Genomic DNA, 21,309 nt, shown 5'->3' on the forward strand with positions numbered 1-21,309 from the left:
TATCTGACTCTAATGAGACAAAGCCAAATTGAGGGGCATTCTACAGATTAAGCAGCCTGTATGCTCCCAAAGTGAAAAGGTTCTGAAAGTCAAGGAAAGCTGAGGGGGCATTTCAGACTGAGGGAGGCTGTGGAGATGTGATGACTGGACACATAGGCAGCTCCTGTCTGCTGTTGGGGACTTCACTGGGACAAGTGGGGACAGTGGAGTGGGGCTGGGGTTAGATGGTGGTAGTGTGTCAGTGCTGGCTTCCTGTTTTGATGATTGTATTGTGGGGATGTAGGAGAAAGTCCTTATTTGTAGGAAATACATACTAAAGTATCTAGGATGTTGGAACATCTGTTAAGCAACTTACTGTTACCTAGGTTGGGAAAAACGTTTTGTGTTGTACAACAGGTCTTACGTAAATTTTTGATTGTTTCTAAATTTAAAAATTAAAAAAAAAGTGTTATGCCTCTTAATGCTTGCCAGTGTTCTAACTGAATCAGGTGAACACGGCATGAGTGTGCCCTTAGCACTAATGTGTTAAAAGTAGAACACCCAAGAGGGGACAGGGTTCATTTCTTGGTAGAAATCTCTTAAGACTCCTTTCATTGTTAGAAAATATCTGTGATGGCTGGGCGCGGTGGCTCAAGCCTGTAATCCCAGCACTTTGGGAGGCCGAGACAGGCGGATCACGAGGTCAGGAGATCGAGACCATCCTGGTCCACACGGTGAAACCCCGTCTCTACTAAAAAAAAAAAAAATACAAAAAAAAAACTAGCCGGGCGAGATGGCGGGCGCCTGTAGTCCCAGCTACTCGGGAGGCTGAGGCAGGAGAATGGCGTAAACCCGGGAGGCGGAGCTTGCAGTGAGCCGAGATCGCGCCACTGCACTCCAGCCTGGGTGACAGAGCGAGACTCCGTCTCAAAAAAAAAAAAAAAAAGAAAATATCTGTGAGGTTTGACCATTCTAAAAACTAAACCAAAACAACAACATGGGTACTTAAAAGGGGTTAGGAAGTACAGGCCATTTATTTCAGAAACCAGGGAAAATTGTTGTGTTTACACAGCCGTTTTGCATTGTGGATCTTTCTTGTTTGAGGAACAGATATGTTTAAGGTGGGATAAATATACAAGGTTTTAATCTGACTTTGGTTCAACGAAATAGGTGCCATTGACTGAAGTTGTTTAGAAAGGAGACCTACCTTTCTTCCTGGAAGGGTGAACTCACATTTCTCCTGGGGGCTTTAAGGCACTTGCAGCAAATGGATGATAAGGATTTGATTATTTTAATGAAAGTATCTTAAAAATGGCCAGTGTACTTAGACCAAAAAAATCAGACCATAAATGCATTGTCAGGAACAGTGGCTGCTTCCAAAACACACCATCCCTGAGAGTTGTGGAGAGTGTCTGGGCTTCTTAGGCCATTTCTCTGTGGAGCCCATAGCTTTTCAGAGACTTGCAGGAAAACAGAGTAACCCCTTTACGGGATGCTACACGTAGGCAAAGTGCTGGAGGAGAAAGCCCCACCTTGGCCACCAGGAACTTAATGCAGGGCTGGAAAGCCAGAACCCTGGGGGGCCAGTTCCACAGTCAGCTGGGTGGCAGTCCAGATTCCTCATGAAGAGATTGGAGCCTGAACCCCAGGCATGTGACCCGGCAGGCCACCGGACAAGACGCATGTGAAGACAGTGCTCTACCTGTGACTCTACCTGCTTCAAATGAACCTTCTCTTAGGATAGGGAGACTTGTGTCATTGTCAGTGGGCCCGTGTCCCCTTTCCATTCTTTACTCAGCCTCTGTTGCCCAAGGGCCTCTCTCTGACTGTTGCCCTGGGCCCCTTCCGGAGTTGGTGCACGTCAGTGTGGCCAGTGCCACTGCGGGAACTGCTTTTGTACTGACTTCAGCATGGTTTCTTCTCATTTTTAGTCTGTAGTCAAGCTTCTGTTGCCAGGAAGAGGGAAGAGGGACCTTCTCTCAGTCCCAGCAGGCAGTGGGTTAGGGCTGGGACCAGCTGTTTCTTTCTCTCCCCTCTAGCAGTACTTGGTGTGTGTGTATTCTGTAAGTCGGGTGTTGGTAACTGTTGGCATGGCCTGAATGATAAAAAGGCAGATTGACCATCCAGACTGATGTGTACCTTGTTCTAACCGAGTGAGCCAGACAAAAGACGGCAGGCCTCTCCACCTTGACCAGGACACTGGTCTTTCCATCTTCGCTTCTTTCCCTGGGCAGAAATGCCTGCTTTTCATGGGGCAAAAAAAGATAACTTTTTCTGGACCTGTGTGATATTCTCCCTGGAACTAGTGGGTTAAGTGAGTCATTGCTTGGGGAAGTGTCTACTTTATTTATTTGCTTTTGTGTTTGTTGAGCATAATGTTGCCATGCCTGAAGAGTTGCAAAATTCTTCTATGAGTTAGGATGGCTGTTTTTATTGCCACCTTGTCTCATTATTTCCCATTAATTATAGACACAGGTTCAGAAGACTAAAGACCTGCTCAATAATGTGGCCTCTGATGAAGCTAATTTAGAAGCCAAAATTGAAAAGAGAAAATTAGAACTGGAAAGAAATCAGAAGCGACTAGAGACTCTGCAGAGTGTCAGGTAGATATGAACACTTGGAGAATGAGTAGAAAAGCGTCTTGGAAAGTTCACACAAACTGGGTGTGGTGGCTCAAGTCTGAAATCTCAGCTACTCATGAGGCTGGGGTGGGGGGTTCTCTTGAGCCCAGGAATTTGAGAGCTGCCTGGGCAGCATAATGAAACCCCATCTCTAAAAATTTTTAAAAATTACCTCAGTGTGGTGGTACACACCTGTAATCTCAGCTACTTGGGAGGCTGAGGCAGGAGGACTGCTTGAGCCCAGGAGGTTGAGGCTGCCCTGAGCTATGGTTGCATCACTGCACTCCAGCCTAAGCAAAAGAACGAGGCCCCGACTCTAAAAGAAAAAAGAAAAGTTAGAACAAAGACTTAAGAGAATAGAATATGATCTTAACTCTTCTTAAGCAATGAAAAAAAGACTTACATAAGGATATCTTCACCTCAAAATGTGCATGTGTTGCCTGTCGTAACAAGCAGATGGCTAAACTCGTTCTCTTTACTCCTTTCAGTATGTCTGGAAAACTGCTTTATGCTTGAATTGCCCTTTAAGCTTTTATAGCTTCTTGGAACTCAAGGCAGAGTAAGTGAATCCAGATGGGGAAATCCAGACGTGGTCTGCTAAGAACTTGCCATAAATTAGGTAGAAACAGAAACATACTCCTGCCTCTTTGTTGGCATAGATTTTAGACTTTATTTAAACCTTGGTCATTCCTCACCAGTCAGTAATTCGTCTTTCTTCCTACTTTACCTCATTGGAAATGTATTTCCCAGGAATACCGATGGAGAATAGTGGTGCCAGCCGTCTGTTCTCTTCTTCGTTCTGCACCTCTTTCCCTCCCCCGTGCTTCTGCTCTTTTTCCCTTTTCATTCTCCCTTTATTTTTCTTTCTTCTTGGCTCCCTCCTCTTCCCAGCTGCCTGCTCTGCTCGAATATGTTTTGCCTTTTTGGATGTTCGTGGCTGGCTACACCCTGGCCACTGTCCCGAGGTCTATGGGGAGACAGCACCTGGAGGCAGTGACAACAACCACAGGGAGCGCCCTGGCTCCTCCCCACCCAGCACAAGGCCAAGGCCCTTCCCCTCCTGAAACTGGCTATTTACCTCTGGAGCCTCAGAGAGGGAAACAAAACAGAAGTCAGTGCCGCCAGATAGATTGATCTCGGCACATTCCACCTTTACAGCATCAATTCATTTTTGTTAAGCTCCAAATCCTTTTAACAGAAAAAAAAGTCTCTTTGTTTTGCTCTAGTTCAAAAGATTATAATTATTTCTTAGTTTATCTGCTTATATTTTTAAAAGAGTAGAATTTTCCCTTTAAGATCAATAATAGGAAAAAAAGAAAAAGTTCAGCAAATCAGTTGAAATAGATTTTTATGTTTTTTTGTTTTGTTTTGTTTTTGTTTTTGTTTTTGTTTTGAGATGGAGTTTCACTCTGTTGCCCAGGTGGGAGTGCAGTGGTGCGATCTCAGCTCACTGCAACTTCCGCCTCCCGGATTCAAGCAATTCTCCTGCCCCAGTCTCTCAACTAGCTGGGATTACAGGCAGCCGCCACCACGCCCAGCTAATTTTTGTATTTTTAGTAGAGATGGAGTTTCACTATGTTGGCCAGGCTGGTCTTGAACTCCTGACCTTATGATCCACCCGCCTCGGCCTCCCAAAGTGCTGGGATTACAGGTGTGAGTCACCACGCCTGGCCTTTTAAAAAATTTTTTTATCGTTTAAAAACCTCTTTAGACTGGGCATATAGTGATTCATGTCTATAATCCCGGCACTTTGAGAGGCCGAGGCGGGCAGATCGCTTGAACTCAGGGATTCAAGACCAGCCTGGGCAACATGGCGAAATCCCATCTCTACAAAAAATATATATGAAAAATAGTCGGGCATAGTGGCACATGTCTGTAGTCCCAGCTACTTGGGGGCCTGAGCCAGGAGGATCACCTGAGCCCAGGCGTTCAATGCTTCAGTGAGCCATGATCATACCACTGCACTCTAGCCTGGGTGACAAAGTGAGACCCTGTCTCAAACAAACAAACAAACAAACACCAGCTTTAATTCGTAACAACCTATGGTCCCCTTTTTAGAGGATTGCTTAAAATTTGTAATAGCCTGACAGTAGAACACTGTTATTATTATTTCTTTTGAGATGGAGTCTCGCTGTGTCATCCAGGCTGGAGTGCAGTGGTGCAATCTTGGCTCACTGCAACCTCCACCTCCTAGGTTCAAGCGATTCTCCTGCCTCAGCCACCTGAGTAGCTGGGATTACAGGCATGCGCCACCATGCCTGGCTAATTTTTGTGTTTTTAGTAGAGACGAGGTTTCACCATGTTGGCCAGGCTGGTCTCAAACTCCTGACCTCAGTTGATCCGCCTGCCTTGGCCTCCCAAAGTGCTGGGATTACAGGCGTGGGTCGCTGCGCCCGGCCGACAGTAGAACATTATACCCAAATAAGATAATAATATATATATTTGTTGATTTTGAGAGATGTGTCTGGTATGTGAGTTTTTGCCTTTAGAGATAGGGTCTCAGTGTGTCCCCAGGCTGGAGGGCTGGAGTGCCATGGCAAGGTCAGAGGATCCTCACTCACTGCAGCCTTGAACTCCAGGCTCAATCCTCCTCCTACCTCAGCCTCCCTAAATGCTAGGGTTACAGGTGTGAGCCGATGCACCGGCCTGATCATTTTTAACTCTATTGACATTATGATATATTGAAATGAAAAAAAAGATTATAGAATTTCTTAGTATATTTAATTTTTGTTTAAAATGCATTCCTATCTATATGCATAGAAAAGTCTGGAAGGATGTATGTCAACTATCAAACGCTTATACCTGGTGATGGGATTATCAGTAATTTTTACATCATTCTTCATACATACTTTCAGGATTATTTCAAGTTTTTACAAAGAGTACATCTTACTTATGATGAAAAAGAAGTATGTCCATTTTGGCAGGAGAAAGGAGAAGAGGGAAAATATTTGTAAGCAGTTACAAGAATGAAGGCCCTTCTCTAATTAAGGGTTTCCAGAGAAAGCCACCATGCAGTCTGAAACTGTGAATACCCATTTCAAACTACTGCACATTAACTCACCTTTCACTTTTTATTTCATTTGCTCGTTTTAGGCCATGTTTTATGGATGAGTATGAGAAGACTGAGGAAGAATTACAAAAGCAGTATGACATTTATCTGGAGAAATTTCAAAATCTGACTTACCTGGAGCAGCAGCTTGAAGAGTATCATAGGATGGAGCAAGAAAGGTTTGAGGTGAGCTGAGCCTGTCCTCTGTTCAGCCATTCCTTCTGGTGTGTTATTTTGTACTGGGTGACAGGTCATTTTGTTAATATCGTTGTGAAAAAAATATCAGTACATGTTTTTTCTCCCTGGTCAGTCTAAGGATTGCTCATGTCATGCATTTGTTTTGCTGGCAGTGTACCCTGGACTCCAGGGTTGTCAAATCTTTGATGTCATATTTCATCAGGTTTAGTCAGTTGAGAATACAGACAGGGCTGACGTGAGGCCTGTGCGGCCGCATAAGAACCTGTGCCAACATGAGGCCTGTGCTTGCTTTCAGGCCCTGTTGTCGCCGTCTGGAAATTCATAATAATTTTTAAGTGTATTTTATTTTCCACTGATTCCTCGAGTGCAGATTTAAAAGCTTGCTTGGCTTCGGCAGGTCAAGGTGGGTGGATCACTTGGGGTCAGGAGTTCGAGACCAGCCTGGCCGACATGTGAAACCCCACCTCTCCTGAAAATAAAAAAATTAGGCTGGGCGCGGTGGCTCAAGCCTGTAATCCCAGCACTTTGGGAGGCCAAGATGGGCGGATCACGAGGTCAGGAGATCGAGACCATCCTGGCTAACACGGTGAAACCCCGTCTCTACTAAAAATATAAAAAAAATTAGCCGGGCGAAGTGGCAGGTGCCTGTAATCCCAGCTACGCGGGAGGCTGAGGCAGAAGAATGGCGTGAACCCAGGAGGCAGAGCTTGCAGTGAGCTGAGATTCGGCCACTGCACTCCAGCCTGGGCGACAGAGCGAGACTCCGTCTCAAAAATAAATAAATAAAAATAAAAATAAAAAATAAAAAAATTAGCCAGGTGTGGTGGTGCATGCCTATAGTCCCAGCTACTCGGGAGGCTGAGACAGGAGAATCGCTTGAACCTGGGAGGCAGAGGCTGCAGTTAGCCAAGATTGTGCCACTGTACTCCAGCCTGGGCAACAGAGCAAGATCCCGTCTCCAAAAATAAAACTTGCTTAAGTCAGTTCACATAAAGATTTTCAAGGCAAGGTGCGATGGCTCATACTTGTAATTCCAGCACTTTGGGAGGCTTAGGTAGGAGGATCACTGGAGCCCAAGAATCCGAGACCAGTTCGGGCAACATAGTGAGACCCGTCTCTACAAAGAAGTAAAAATAAATTAGGCCGGGCACGGTGGCTCACGCCTGTAATCCCAGCACTTTGGGAGGCCGAGGCGGATGGATCACGAGGTCAGGAGATCAAGACCATCCTGGCTAACATAGTGAAACCCTGTCTCTATAAAAATACAAAAAATTAGCTGGACGTGGTGACGGGCACCTGTAGTCCCAGCTACTCTGGAGGCTGAGGCAGGAGAATGGTGTGAACCCAGGAGGCAGAGCTTACAGTGAGCCAAGATCGCATCACTGCACTCTAGCCTGGGCGGCAGAGTGAGACTGTCTCAAATAAATAAATAAATAAATTAGCTGGGCATGGTGTTGCACACTTATTGTCCCAGCTACTTGGGAGCCTGAGATGGGAGGATTGCTTGAACCTGGAAGTTTGAAGTTGGAGTGTACCATGATCATGCCACTGCACTCCAGCTTGGTTGACAGAGCAAGACTCTGTCTCAAAAAAAAAAAAAAGAGCAGGGAGAGGGGCCCAGCACGGTGGCTCATACCTGTAATCCCAGTACTTTGGGAGGCCACAGTGGGTGGATCACGAGGTCAGGAGTTTGAGATCAGCTTGTCCAAGATGGTGAAAACCCTTCTACTAAAAATACAAAGTTTATCTGGTATGGTGGCGGGCACCTGTAATCCCAGCTACTTGGGAGGCTGAGGTAGGAGAATTGCTTGAACCCAGGAGGCGAAGGTTGTAGTGAACAGAGATCACGCCACTGCACTCGCCTGGGCAACAGAGCAAGACACCGTCTCAACAAAAAAAAAAAAAGAAAGAAAAAAGATTTTCAAGTTGTGTTTAATTGCATCACCAAAATAGCTCATTGGAGATTGTTTTGTAAAGAGGAATGGCAGTTTATCGGTTGATTGTGGGAAATATATGTGGCCTTGAACCTGACCAGCCATCTTACAGGTTTCTTTCATTCCCGTGGGTAAGGCCATTTAGGAAAGAGTATATCAGACCCGAGCATGAGTTGATAAATGTGGAATTTAGAACAAAGGAAATTGAACCAAGTTGTGATCAATTTTTGAATTGCCCTATCCTTAACCTGAGAATAGTCTTTTAGACTCCATTTTCATGATGAAATTGGTCTGCAGTCTGCCCTTCTCATGCCCTTGACAGCTTTTCGTATTAAGGTTATGCTACGCTTCTTATAATTCTGAGCATTTGAGTTGGGCAGAGCTAGTTTGTTGTCCAGGAGGGCTAACTGGGAGTACCTAACGCATCCATGTGGACACATGTCATCTTGACGAGGAATTCATTAATAGCATTACTCGGTGGCAGAGGCAGGGCATGGAGAAATGGTACAGGACAGGCACATTTCGAGGGCACTGGAAAGAGCCTGGAGTTTAGAACATTTTAAATATTGGATACCTGGGAAAGAACAGTCAAGGGCAGTGAAAAGAAACGTTGGCCATTTTGTTGTATTTTTTTTTTTTTTTTGAGACGGAGTCTTGCTCTGTCGCCCGAGCTGGAGTGCAGTGGCCTGATCTCAGCTCACTGCAAGCTCCGCCTCCCGGGTTTACGCCATTCTCCTGCCTCAGCCTCCCAAGTAGCTGGGACTACAGGCGCCCGCCACCACGCCCGGCTAGTTTTTTGTATTTTTAGTAGAGACGGGGTTTCAGCGTGTTAGCCAGGATGGTCTCGATCTCCTGACCTCGTGATCCGCCCGTCTCGGCCTCCCAAAGTGCTGGGATTACAGGCTTGAGCCACCGCGCCCGGCCCCATTTTGTTGTATTATCTGGGGCCACCTCTGGGTTCAGAGAACAAACCAAACAGTATGCCTCAGAATGACAGGTGGCCCAGGAGACTTCCGGGGGGGCCCTCTACCCTACCTTTCCTCAACAAGTACATCTCTTTTTCTCTTACTCACTCTTGCACTCTGTCCTTAGAATACCTGTTCCCTCGAAATACCCCATGCCTGAAACACAGTGCTTTATTTTTAATGTTTAGAACAACAACAATATTTAAAGCCAGCTTCCTCCCTCTGTCTGTGCCTCCCCCACCCTGCACCCCCATCTCTCTCTGTCTCTCTTTCTGTTTCTCGACAGGCTCTCACTGTGTTACTTGCCACTCTAGAGTGCGGAGTGTGATCATAGCTCACTGTAGCCTCAGACCTAGGCTCAAGTGATCCTCCCACCTCAGCCTCTTGAGTAACTGGGACTATAGGCACGTGCCACCATACCTGACTACATTTTTAAAATGTATTGTAGAGATGAAGTTTCCCTATGTTGCCCAGGCTGGTCTCAAACTCCTGGGCTCAAGTGATCCTCCTGCCTTGGTCTCCCAAAGCGTGGGGGTTACAGGTGTGAGCTACCACGCCCAGCCCCCATTTTCTTTCTTGATAGTAAGGCCACATTTTATGATCTGAGATATTTCCTCTTGTCCCCACCCCTATTCCCATCCTTACCTTTCCTACTATTTAGCATCTTTTGAGCTGGAATCTGAAGGCAGGGCAGGAAAGATAAATGATAAAATCTCTACTTTCTTCCTTTGAAAGCAAGAGGCCTGTCTCTGCCCTAAAATTAGATGTGTCTGTTCTGTGTCCCCAGGCCATACAGGCACGCATGGTGGGCATTTAGTTCTCCTCAGAGGCAGGGAAGTGTAGTCGGAGAAGCATGGGGGTGGGGCAGCTGCTTCACTCTGGGTGCCTGTGTCCACCAGGCCACCAGGCGACCTCAGAGAGAAAAGGCAGTAAGTTTCGGGACCCTGGAGTTGCTCAGGCCCTGTTAATTCTCTTCCCCTTCCTTGAGTTTAGCTCTTTTTTTGTTCTGTAGCACAAACTTAGCAGTCCTTACACAGTGGTGAAGAAGAATAGAACAGTCCAGAAAAGGGCCATCTCTCCTGAGTCTGCTTTTCCTCTTCCACAGGAAGCTAAAAACACTCTCTGCCTGATACAGAACAAGCTCAAGGAGGAAGAGAAGCGCCTGCTCAAGAGTGGAAGTAAGGCTGGGCTTTGTGGATGAGCAGTTTACTCTGGACTAGCATTTTCAGCCTTGAGAGAGATGTGTGTGTGTGTCTGTGTGTGTGTATATATTTAAATATGTATTTTCTTGTTTCCAGCAGTTTTTTTTTTAATGTAGTAAGAACACTTCACTCTACATCTTCAATTTTGAAAAGTATAATAAAATATTGTTGACTATAGGTACAAAAATATTTTCAAAAGGCAGTTTTCTCACAACTTCTATTTTGTGTACCATTGTGTTCACTCAAGAGTCTGGTTTAAATATAGCATTTAAAACACATTTCATTGTTGTGCCAGTTAAGGTAGTGTTTTCCCGTGTTTAAATTATAGTTTGAATTATATATGATGTGTAACTATAAGAAAATATGGTCCTAGAGGTGTGCAGGGTTCTGTATTTTCAGGCTGACTGATGGAAAACAAGCATTGGGATGCAGTGCAGGCAGACGGACCACTTGCTTCGTGATGGTCCCCATGCCGCTGAGATGCCCCCCATAATCCAGAATGGCTCAGCAAGACACTCAGCTGGAGAGACACAGGGCTACATCCATACAAGGCTGAGATTCCAGGAAGGATCTCTCTGTGACCAGGCAGCTTCCCTTATCCCTGAACTTCAGTGTCAAGTCACTCTCAGGGACCAGTAGCAGCCCAGGATCTTCCTGCTGAATTGACGGCCTTCTTGCACGGAGTTCCTCCTCCTCTTGCTGATTGCTCTTTCTTTTCTTCATGGCGAAATATTCTGTTTGATCTCGTACTTGAGGCATCAGGCCCACACACATGCTCCCACGCATGCTCTCTCGTGCTCTCTCTCTCTTTCTCTTTCTTTGCCATTTCCCTTGTATCTCTCTCATTTTGCACCTGTTCTATGATTCTGTCATCTGAATCTCAGGAAACCCTGAAGGAAGGATAGGGACTGCTGGGCGGTCCTCCAGGAACAAGGTTAGGGAATTTGAAGGGCATGTCTAGCCAAAGCCGCCCTCCCCTTTTTAATTCCATGTCAGCCAGGAGCGTGAGAAGCAGCCCTCAGTGATCAGTCTGCATGGGGTTTGTGCCTTGCGAGAAGCCCGACTCAGGTAGGAGCCCTGGTTGGTTACTTGCATCCCATTCTGTCCCCGGGCCAGGATGCTAAGTCCTGCCATGCTGATCTTACTTTATTCACCAAGATTTACCTCTGTGTTTTCTTCTAGGAGTTCTGTAGTTTTAGGTCTTACATTTAGGTCCCTGATCCACTTTGAGTTAATTTTTATATATGGTGTGAGACAGGGGGTCCAACTTCATTCTTTTGCATGTGGCTGTTGTCGTCCTATTATCATCTATTGAAAAGACTATTATTTCCCCATTGAATTATACTGGCATGTTGTCAGCCATAGTTAATTTTAATTGTCACTGTCAGCTCAGTGGTTTCAGTGTCAGCATGCATTAATGTGTTAGTCTGTTTTGTGCTCTGTAACAGAATACCTGAGACTGGGTAATTATATATTTTACATAAAATATATACAGCATTATATATATGGATATATGCAGTCATCCCTCAATATCTGTGGAGAACTGGTACCAGAACCCACCTGTGGATACCAAAATCCACAGGTGTTCAAGTCCTTTGCATGTAACCTATGCACATCCTCCTGTATACTTTAAATCATCCCTAGGTTACATGAAATACCTAACATAATGCCTATATATCACTTCATTCACATGGATTCAGCCTAGTACTTGGCATGTGGCAAATTCAAGTTTCGCTTTTTGGAACTTTGTAGATCTTTTTGGAACTTTGTTGATTTTTTTTTTTTCCAAATAATTGTAGAATTTTTTTTCCAAATAATTCAGATCCATGGTTGGCTGAACCCGTGGATGTGAAATCCATGGATACAGAGGGCTAGTTTTGTATGTATCTGTATGTGTGTGTGTTTATATATGACATATATATAATATATAATATATGACATACAATATATGACATATACTGCCATATATAACATATGACAATTATATAACATATATTAGTATTAGTTTATATTATTATTATTATAAACAGAAACTTACTTGTCTGAAACTTAATGAGCCACAGTTTTGGGGGCAAGTCCAAGATCAAGGAGTTGCATCTTGCTGCCCCGTCCCATGACAGAAGGACAAAGAAAGGGGGAGAGAGAGCAAGAGATCAAACCTACAGCCTCAAGCCCTTTTATAACCAGCATTAGTCCATTCTTCAGGGCGGAGCCCTCATGACCTAAACACCTCCCAATCTGCCCCACCTCCCAACACGGTTGCATTGGGATTTAAATTTCCAACGCATGCTTTTCGGAGACACATTGAAATCATATGATAGCAATTGACTTTAGTTTACCTGCTTACTTCTCAAGTCTGTATTGGTTTGAGTTGTAAGAAGAAATTTTATTGAGCCTGAGGTGCATGTATTAATTTTATTTTAAAATTGATTATATAATTTGATTTGCATTGCATGGGATAAGGATTTAATGTCTGAATTTCCTGGATGGCATAAGAAATGAACTAAGCTGAATAGTGGTTTCATTTTGTAGTCCTTAATTGATGTTAATATTTAATAATATTCTCTGTAAAGACTTCCAGAAGATTTCAAAGTAATTGTGTCGAAGCCCAGGATGTTGTTATTGACACTTTCTCCAGCTCCTAGGTTGGCCCTTCCTGTACTATAAAGCACAGCTCTTCTCTCCATGGCTAAAGAAAGCAGAAAACCTTCCCACAGTGCCCAGCTAGATACTGTTACCATTTCATTACTCTCTCTTTCTTTGAGACGGAGTCTCGCTCTGCTGCCCAGGGTGGAGGGCAGTGGTGTGATGTCGGCTCACTGCAACCTCCACCTCCCGAGTTCAAGTCATTCTCATGCCTCAGCCTCCTTAATAGCTGGGACTACAGGTGCGCCCCACCATGCCTGACTAGTTTTTGTATTTTTGGTAGAGACAGGGTTTCACCATGCTGGCCAGGCTGGTCTCAAACTCCTAACCTCAGGTGATCTGCCCACCTCAGCCTCCCAGAGTGCTAGGATTACAGGCGTGAGTCACTGCGCCCGGCCACATCACCCTCTTATAGTAGGGGCATAGCAAAGCCTTTGGGCAGACTAACAATTACTGTTCTTCCAAACTAACTTCTGAGTCAATCATCAGAACAGGGTCCTCCAAGTCCGTCCTTACAAAACCTGTGTGGCTCCCTGGGTGCAGAGAAGTCAGGTGCCAGGCAGTGAAAGGTCTTTCTCCCCACAGTGGAGACTCCTTCTATAGGTTCCCTTTAGGAAATATTCAGCCTATAGGTACAAGACTCCAAAGAATGTATTTAAGAAATTAATATGAAGAGCTATTCCAGCTGGGCATGGTGGCTCATGCCTGTAATCTCAGCACTTTGGAAGGCCGAGGCGGGTGGATCATGAGGTCAGGAGATCGAGACCATCCTGGCTAACATGGTGAAATCCTGTCTCTACTAAAAATACAAAAAATGAGCTGGGTGTGGTGGCGGGCGCCTGTAGTCCCAGCTACTTGGGAGGCTGAGGCAGGAGAATGACGTAAACCCGGGAAGCGGAGCTTGCAGTGAGTCGAGATCACGCCACTGCACTCCAGCCTGGGCGATAGTGCGAGACTTCATCTCAAAAAAAAAAAAAAAAAGGTGTCCCATTGAAAATTACTTTGGAAAAAATCTGTCTTTGTGATGGGATTTTCCCCAGGGGAGAACATCACATCACCAGTTTTCACTGCCAGTCACTAAGATCATCCTTCTCCTCAGGGCAGCCCCATTCGTGCCATTCCTAGCCTGGCCTCCCTGCCTCCAGTCTTGCTGTGTTACCTTATTAGCAGCCTTCACTTCCTCATCTTTGTCACGATCTAGGAACTTGAGTTCTCGTAACGCAGCCTAACATTAGTCAGAGAATGGGTTTTTCCCTGAACTGACCAAGCACTTGACAGCTGGCTATTCAGTTTTTAAATTTTCAGATTTCCTTCAAGGGCTTCAACACAATTAATTTGAAAACTATCTTCCAAAAGTCTTTGCAGAGAATATGTAAAAACTTCACTGCCTGGCACCTGATTTCTCTGCACCCAGGGAGCCATGCAGGTTTTAGAAGGATGGAATTGGAGGCGTTTGCATCGCTGTTCTGATATAGTGTTTCTAACTAATATATCCAACCCACTTTTTCCTTGCTTTGGAAAATTATTTTTTTAAAAAAAACAGCACATCATTGTCCACATTAATTCTTCACTAAGCATCTACAGGCAAATCCGGAGAGTCTTATAAAATCTAATGCATCCAAAGAAAGGCTAATGCACGCAAACCTTAGTGGGCAGAGCTGTTTAGTTGTGATGATGAAGCCACTCTTTTGTTTTGCCTGCTTGTGTTCCTGCCAGGTAATGATGACTCGGATGTAGACATCCAGGAGGATGATGAATCCGACAGTGAGTTGGAAGAAAGGCGGCTGCCCAAGCCGCGGACAGCCATGGAGGTGCTCATGCAAGGTACCCCCGCATCTTTTGCTGGCCTTCCTCCCTGTGCCCCGTTTCACAGAACACCTGGCCAGGACTGGGGCAGGCTGCTTAGTGTTAAGGCCCACAAGCGTACTGTGAATGGCCCCTGGAAGCAGCTCTTGCTCAGGTTTATCCTGTCCTGTTGTTTATGGCTCTTAAACTGCTCAGTGGTCATGTTTGCTCCTAATATTCTCACTTGTCTGTGATCCCAAGACTGGATGGTTCATATTTATGGCTTGGTATTTCTCACAGAGCCACAAGAACACATTGCCTTCGCCACTCTCAGTGCAATGATATACCTAATAGCCTGAAAATTAATGCAGAAAGGTACTTAAATGAGCATCTCTGCCTTAAAAAAAATGTTCTTCTAATTCCTTTACTCATCACAAAAGATTCAAGTAACAAAGCTCGGTGCAGTCACACATGCCTTATTCCCAGCTACTCAGGAGGCTGAGGCCGGAGGATCGTTTGAGCCCCAGAGCTTGGAGCTTGGAGTGTGTGATGATTGTGTCTGGGAATAGCCACTGCACAGTGGCCTGGCGACATAGAGGGGCTCTTAAAACTAAGTTAAAACATACAAAGACTCAGGCAACAACATTTGTAGAGCGAATGTGAATGCTGCCCTGGGGTCTTCCTCATGTCTCACTCCCACCTGGCAGGGCTCATGGCTAGTGGCCAGGGTGGGTGTGTCTTTACACATTACCTTTCTGTACATATACATATGCACATACATGCACACTCACACACATACACACACATGAAGATCACCTGAAAAAAATTTAACCTGAGTGCAATCAGACGGTATATATGGTTCTGCAACTTGCTTTTGTTTTTAAAAATTAAAAATAATTGGAACTCTTTTTTTGTCAGTAATAGATCTGCCCCCTACTTTTTTTTTTTTTTTTTTTGAGACAAAGTCTCGCTCTTGGTCCCCAGGCTGGAGTGCAATGGCATGATCTTGGCTCACTGCAACCTCCGCCTCCCGGAGGGAGTGATTCTCCTATAATCCCGAGTAGCTGGGATTACAGGCCTGCATCACCACACCCAGCTAGTTTTTGTATTTTTAGTAGAGACGGGTTTTCACCATGTTGGCCAGGCTGGTCTGAGGTGATCCACCCGTCTCGGCCTCCCAAAGTGCTGGGATTACAGGCTTGAGCCACCGCGCCAGGCCATATCTGCCTATCTTTAGGTTGCATCATTAAAAGTCAAATTCTTAGGTCAAAGGTTCTATAAATTTTTAATTTAGTACTACAAAATTCTCCTATATTTGCCTTTAAAAACATTTCTTATCTACCACCTGTTAATGTTTGGAGCACTGTTGCTTTTTCTTTTTTTTGAGACAGAGTCTCATTCTGTCGTTCAGACTAGAGTGCAGTGGCACGGTCTCAGCTCACTGCATCCTCTGCCTCATGGTTTCAAGCGAGTCTCCTGCCTCAGCCTCCCAAGTAGCTGAGACTACAGGTGTGAACCACCATACCTGAGTAAAAAACAAATCTTGAATGCTATTTCCTGCTTTATTTTCCAAGGTTTTATGACTTCTTCATGCTTTTGTTATTCTCAGGAAGACCCGGCAAACGCATTGTGGGCACGATGCAAGGTGGAGACTCTGATGACAATGTAAGTCCCCCGCTCCCCTCAGCAGTTCTGTGTGCTCTGGGCTTGGCTGTCCCATAGATGGGAGTGGCGGAGTTGCTGCCAGCAGCCAGGGAGCCGTCTGTGGTCAGTCCAGCCATGCCTCGATGCATGGCAAGGTTGGCCTCATGAGGCTCTGGACTCTTCCTTGCTCATGGATGGTTCATTTCTTTTCAAGTGAATGTGCTTGCTCTGCTTTTTTCGCCTTCTCACTGTTCTTTCCATTCTCGCTTTCCAAAGATGGAAGCAGCACCAGCTCTCTTAGGTAAATGCAAGACTTCCAACTCCAAGAAGCAGGTTGGTTTTCTGTTCTGCCTCATGTGTTTGTGGGTGTCTGTCAGCCCTCCCAGGGCCAGCCAGGGGCCTTGCCCTAGGAGTGATGCTTCCTCTTTCCTGGGCAAAAAGCCACTCAAAAGGGATCCCATGGTGACAGCGGGATCACTGAAGGCCCCTATGCTAAAGAGGAGGCGCAAGCACCGAGCCTGGAGACGGGGAAAGCTCAGGCTGGCAGTCTTCAGGCCCTGGGCCGTAACCTAGAAATGAAGGAGGACGCCGAGGGCTGGGCTCAGGACCAGCCCTCCTCCCTGCTCTGTGCTGGGGAAGGAATGGTGAAGCAGCACTGTCCCCAGACCAGGCCCCTGGGGTGCCAGCCATGAGGCTGAGATATGAGGCTGCATTGAGCTTTACTGAGTGGATAACTCCCTGGAGCACTTAACCAAAAAGGGAGTCTAGGGGACCTTGGTGGGATCCGGTCATCAGGGCTCTGCTGGCCATTACTCAAGTCTGCGTTCTTTGTTGTATCCCTGGCAGTGCTCTTCAGCCCACACAGCAAAGGGCAACTAGACAGAGACTGACCCCAGCCTGCCTCCATTGGTGGATACACCTGTGTCTGCGGCATGGCACTAGTGGCTGCACAGAGACAGAAACAGGGCCTTGCGTTCTTGCACACAGATTCACGCATCCGCAGCCTGTGCTGCTGCGGAATTAAAAGAGGGGAGAGGCCGCTCAGGCTTGCCGGCAGGATGCACAGAGATCAGGCCTTGAATTCACAGGGCACGGTCTGTAGAGAAGCAGAGAGAGCAACTAGAAAATAATTTTCTTAACAAGCTCAGGCATGGATGATCAATAGCTTCTCTGTCTTGCCCATCCAAGACAGAAGCAGAGGGAGTGTGGCCTGGGGATGCTGAGCAGCACCGCCTGTCTCTTCTCCAAGGTGTGCCTTCTCTCAGAGCGAATGCATTAGTTGCAGCTGAGCTTTATGCCTGGTACTCACTTGTTTATTTCAAAGAGGCTGTGTCCATGCAGCCCTCCAGGCACAGGGTTCCATGCTTTACGTGTTCAAGCATCCAACACGTGTCTGTTGAGTGCCTGCCACATGCCAGTGCTGTCAGGGATTATGGGGAACGCAGCAGGGGGCAGAGACAAGCCCCCGCTTCAGAGACAAGCCCCCACAGCAGGGGGCAGAGACAAGCCCCCAGCAATAATGATGGAGCAGCGGATCCAAGGCTCATGGTGTTAACAGGAGGAATAACAGCTTCAGGGGACAGGGAGTGACAAGGAACAAGGAGGGGGTGGCATCTTCCACAGGCTCAGCAAAGGGCTCTGACGTGGTGGCGTTTGAGCAGGGCCTGAGTGGAGGGAGCGAGTCTGTGGGTTGGCGGCACCTGGGCATGTGGAATGTGCTCCTCACGTTGAGGAGCAGAGGCAGCTGGTGTGACTGTGGGTGAGCGAGAGAGGCAGCAGGGGCCATGCAAAGCCTTGCAGGGTGAGATGAAGACTCTGTTTTCTGAGTGTGGTGGGGAGACCCTGGAGAATCGTGAGCCCAGAAAGGTCAAGAGCTGACAGCCATTTGAGAGAAGCTGGTTAGGAGGCGCCTGCACCCGTGGAGGTCAGAGGTGATGGTGCTTGGCCGAAGGTGTGGCAGCAGAGGTGTTGAGAAGTGGTCAGGTTCTTGGTCTGTCTCTAAGAACCATCAGGTTTTGTGAATTGATTGGACACAGGCTGTTAGAGAAAGAGAGAAATGAGGGTGCCTCAGCAGGGTCTAATCAGCAGAAAGCAGAGTTTCATTTTCTGAGATGGGGCAAACTTGACAAAGGGGCTTGGAGGGCAGATCGAAAGTTTGGTTTTGGACATTCTGATTGTGACAGCCACATGCTAGGGTTGAGTAGTCAGGTGGAATTTAAGTCTGGAGTTCAAGGGCCAGGTCTGAGCTAGATATTGAATTTTGGGAGCCACTCTTATTTGGTTGATACCTAAGCCACAAGGATAGATGTGACTGCCTAGGGAGAGCAAGTAGAACGAGAAGAGAGGTGACCCAAGGTCCTGCGTGCACCTGCCCTGCAGAGGTCGGGGAGGAAGGGGCAGGCAGGGGAGGCTGGGGGCATCAGCAGTGAGGGAGGGGGACCTGGACTAGAGAAGGGGCCTTGGGGGATGGAGAAGATGGGTTTTAAGGATGAAGGGGTGATTCCACAGCTCAAGCAGAATGAGGCCTGAGAATCAATCCTAACCCGTTGAATGTTTCCGTCTTGATAGGAGCAGTGCTGGGGTCAGTGGGTGAGAGCCCGGGGGAACTGAAGCGTTTGTGAGGGGCAGAGGTGCAGACAGTGAGTTCAGCGACTCGCTCGGGAGCTCTGTGTGAGGGGAGAGAGACAGGGCAGAGCAGCTGGAGAGGAAAATGGGATTACGTTTGGGTTTTCTTCCAAGAAGGAAATTATAGCATTTGTGTGTACCGATGGGAATGATCTAGATAGAACGACCAGCCATCCTGGTTTACATGGGACGCAGGACTTGCCGTTTTAAAGCTGGGCTGAGTTGGTCACCCTGGATCTGATGAGGAGGGAGAAGGTGTGTCTTTCACTTTACTCCCTTTCTCTTTTTTTGTTTTTGAGACGGAGTCTTGCTCTGGAGTGCAGTGGTACAATCTCGGCTCACTGCACCTCCGTCTCCCAGGTTCAAGCAGTTCTCTTGCCTCAGCCTTCTGAGTAGCTGGGATTCACTTCACTCCTTATACCCATGCCTATGTTGCTTTCTATCCACAATCTGCAAAAAGCCAAAATAGGCCTCCCTTCCCTCTCTCCAAGCCCCTGTCCTTCTTGCCATTGGTAGGGGGAGTCTCTGGGTCCATTGGCCCTCAATGCAGATCCAGAGTGCTTCTGAGACACTGTGGGAAAGCCAGCCCCTGCGGCACCACACAGATGCACCTGGAGTTTGGAGGATTCTGGCTGGATGATAAATTCCAGCCAGCAGTACATAGCCTCAGTCTCACCCATATGCCCTCCCACAGCCTGCCTACCACTCTGCCGGCCTCTTCCTTCACACAGGGATGCTGCTATAGAAAGGGAGGCACAGAATCTTAGGACAAGATGTCAGGAATGAGGTGGAACCCCCTGCTGCATCTGCCATTTTTTTTCCATAGGAGGACTCGGAGGAGAGTGAAATTGACATGGAAGATGATGAGGAGGAGGAGGAGGATGATTTGGAAGATGAGAGCATTTCTCTGTCACCAACCAAGCCCAATCGAAGGGTCCGGAAACCTGAACCCCTGGATGAGAGTGACAATGACTTCTGACCCTCTTGCCAAGGGACCCTGGCAGATTAAAACCCTCAGACTTGTAGGTAAATGGGAACTTAGAAGGTTAGGAAGGTAACACCTATTTTGTTCACTAAGCTGGCTGGACTCATGATTACTGAAGCAATACTTATTTCTGCTTCAGCCTCCTATGTTTCCATTCCATGAAGCTTAAATAAGAATTGAGGCCGGGCGCGGTGGCTCAAGCCTGTAATCCCAGCACTTTGGGAGGCTGAGGTGGGTGGATCACGAGGTCAGGAGATCGAGACCATCCTGGCTAACACGGTGAAACCCCCATCTCTACTAAAAATACTAAAAAATTAGCCAGGCGTGGTGGCAGGCGCCTGTAGTCCTAGCTCCTCGGAAGGCTGAGGCAGGAGAATGGCTTGAACCTGGGAGGCGGAGCTTACAGTGAGCCGAGATCGAGCCACCGCACTCATTTGTTCTTAGTGATTCACATCCACGGGACAAAACCTCAAGGAGAAATAAGAGCTGATGCCACACAAGTCTTGGCTGCTTTTGTTACTATACATTTTCTCCGAGAGTCCAGCAGAGTTGAGGCTAGAACTTGGCACTGGGGACTCATGTTCAGAATCGTAGGGGGACATCTGGCTGTTAATCACTTGCACAGTTGAGAACATTTCCTGTACTTTGGCTTTTAATTCTAGCCCTTATTTCATTTTGTCATCTTTCTTTCTTCTGCATGTTCACAATACCAAACATTAAATGTATTTTAATAACTACAATTTTCTGAAAGAAGCTTAGCTAAAGTTAAATGAAAACTGGGTTTCCTTGAAAATCAGGCGATAGAGACAGGCTCCAGATGAGGAATCCTCCATTTTTCTCTCCAAAGCTGACATTCCTCTGGGAGTCAAGTTCACCTTGGATTACAGCCACCTTCATGGTTCCACAGCTGGTACTAAATTTGGAAACTCTGGTGACCTGAGCTGCCCTCTTGGAGACTCCAGACTCCCGGGGCAATGACAGCCGGGACACTCTCCTTCCCTCCAGCCAGGGTTTCTCTAAAAGAGCTTTGTTTTGTCTAAAGTGTGGCAAAATATAGTGCACAACACAGGGAAAAAGGCAGGTTTCCTACAGCTCGCTACCTAAGTGTTTCTGTAGGGGAAGGAGCCTACTAAGAAAAAGGTGTTGGTACAGATTCATGTTTCTGACTTAAAAAAACAACACAGGATTGAATTAGGTAGAGTAGTAGCACTAGAAGATTTTTTCTGTTGTGAAATTAGAAGTGGAGTTGGTTTTTTTTGTTTTTTCTTCTTCTTTTTTTTTTAATATGAAAAGTACTTAGCTGGACATGGTGGCAAGCACCCGTGGGCCCAGCTAATCAGGAGGCCAAGGTGGGAGGATCACTTGAGCCCAGGAGTTTTAGACTAGCCTGGACAACTAAGTGAGACTCCATCTCTACAAAAAATTTAAAAATTAGCCAGGTGTGGAGGGGCATGCCTGTGGTCCTAGCTATTCAGGAGGCTGAGGCAGGAGAATCACTTGAGACCAGGAGGTCGAGGCTGCAGTGAGCCATGATCGTGCCACTGCACTCCAGCCTGGGTGACAGAGTGAGACCCTGTCTTAAAAAAAAAGAAAAAGAAGGCCGGGCGCGGTGGCTCACGCCTGTAATCCCAGCACTTTGGGAGGCCAAGGCAGGCGGATCGTGAGGTCGGGAGATC

At 46.7% G+C, this 21,309-nt stretch overlaps 1 protein-coding gene across 4 annotated transcripts in view; it reads left to right on the forward strand.

Annotated features, from left to right (window-relative positions):
* CLUAP1 (clusterin associated protein 1) overlaps positions 1–19,816 on the forward strand; it is a 36,914-nt gene extending 17,098 nt beyond the window's left edge. For all 4 annotated transcript variants that reach the window (XM_023225737.1, XM_023225739.1, XM_023225738.1 and 1 more), the window contains 6 exons: positions 2,449–2,582; positions 5,694–5,835; positions 9,852–9,924; positions 14,311–14,418; positions 15,989–16,044; positions 19,475–19,816. In XM_023225737.1, the coding sequence (XP_023081505.1) occupies positions 2,449–2,582; positions 5,694–5,835; positions 9,852–9,924; positions 14,311–14,418; positions 15,989–16,044; positions 19,475–19,627 (666 nt within the window). In that variant the 3' untranslated portion in view covers positions 19,628–19,816. The remainder of the gene's footprint in view (positions 1–2,448; positions 2,583–5,693; positions 5,836–9,851; positions 9,925–14,310; positions 14,419–15,988; positions 16,045–19,474) is intronic.
* The last annotated feature ends 1,493 nt before the right edge of the window (positions 19,817–21,309 follow it).

The sequence above is a fragment of the Piliocolobus tephrosceles genome, chromosome 17, assembly GCF_002776525.5.
Source record: "Piliocolobus tephrosceles isolate RC106 chromosome 17, ASM277652v3, whole genome shotgun sequence".
Taxonomy (NCBI): domain Eukaryota; kingdom Metazoa; phylum Chordata; class Mammalia; order Primates; family Cercopithecidae; genus Piliocolobus; species Piliocolobus tephrosceles.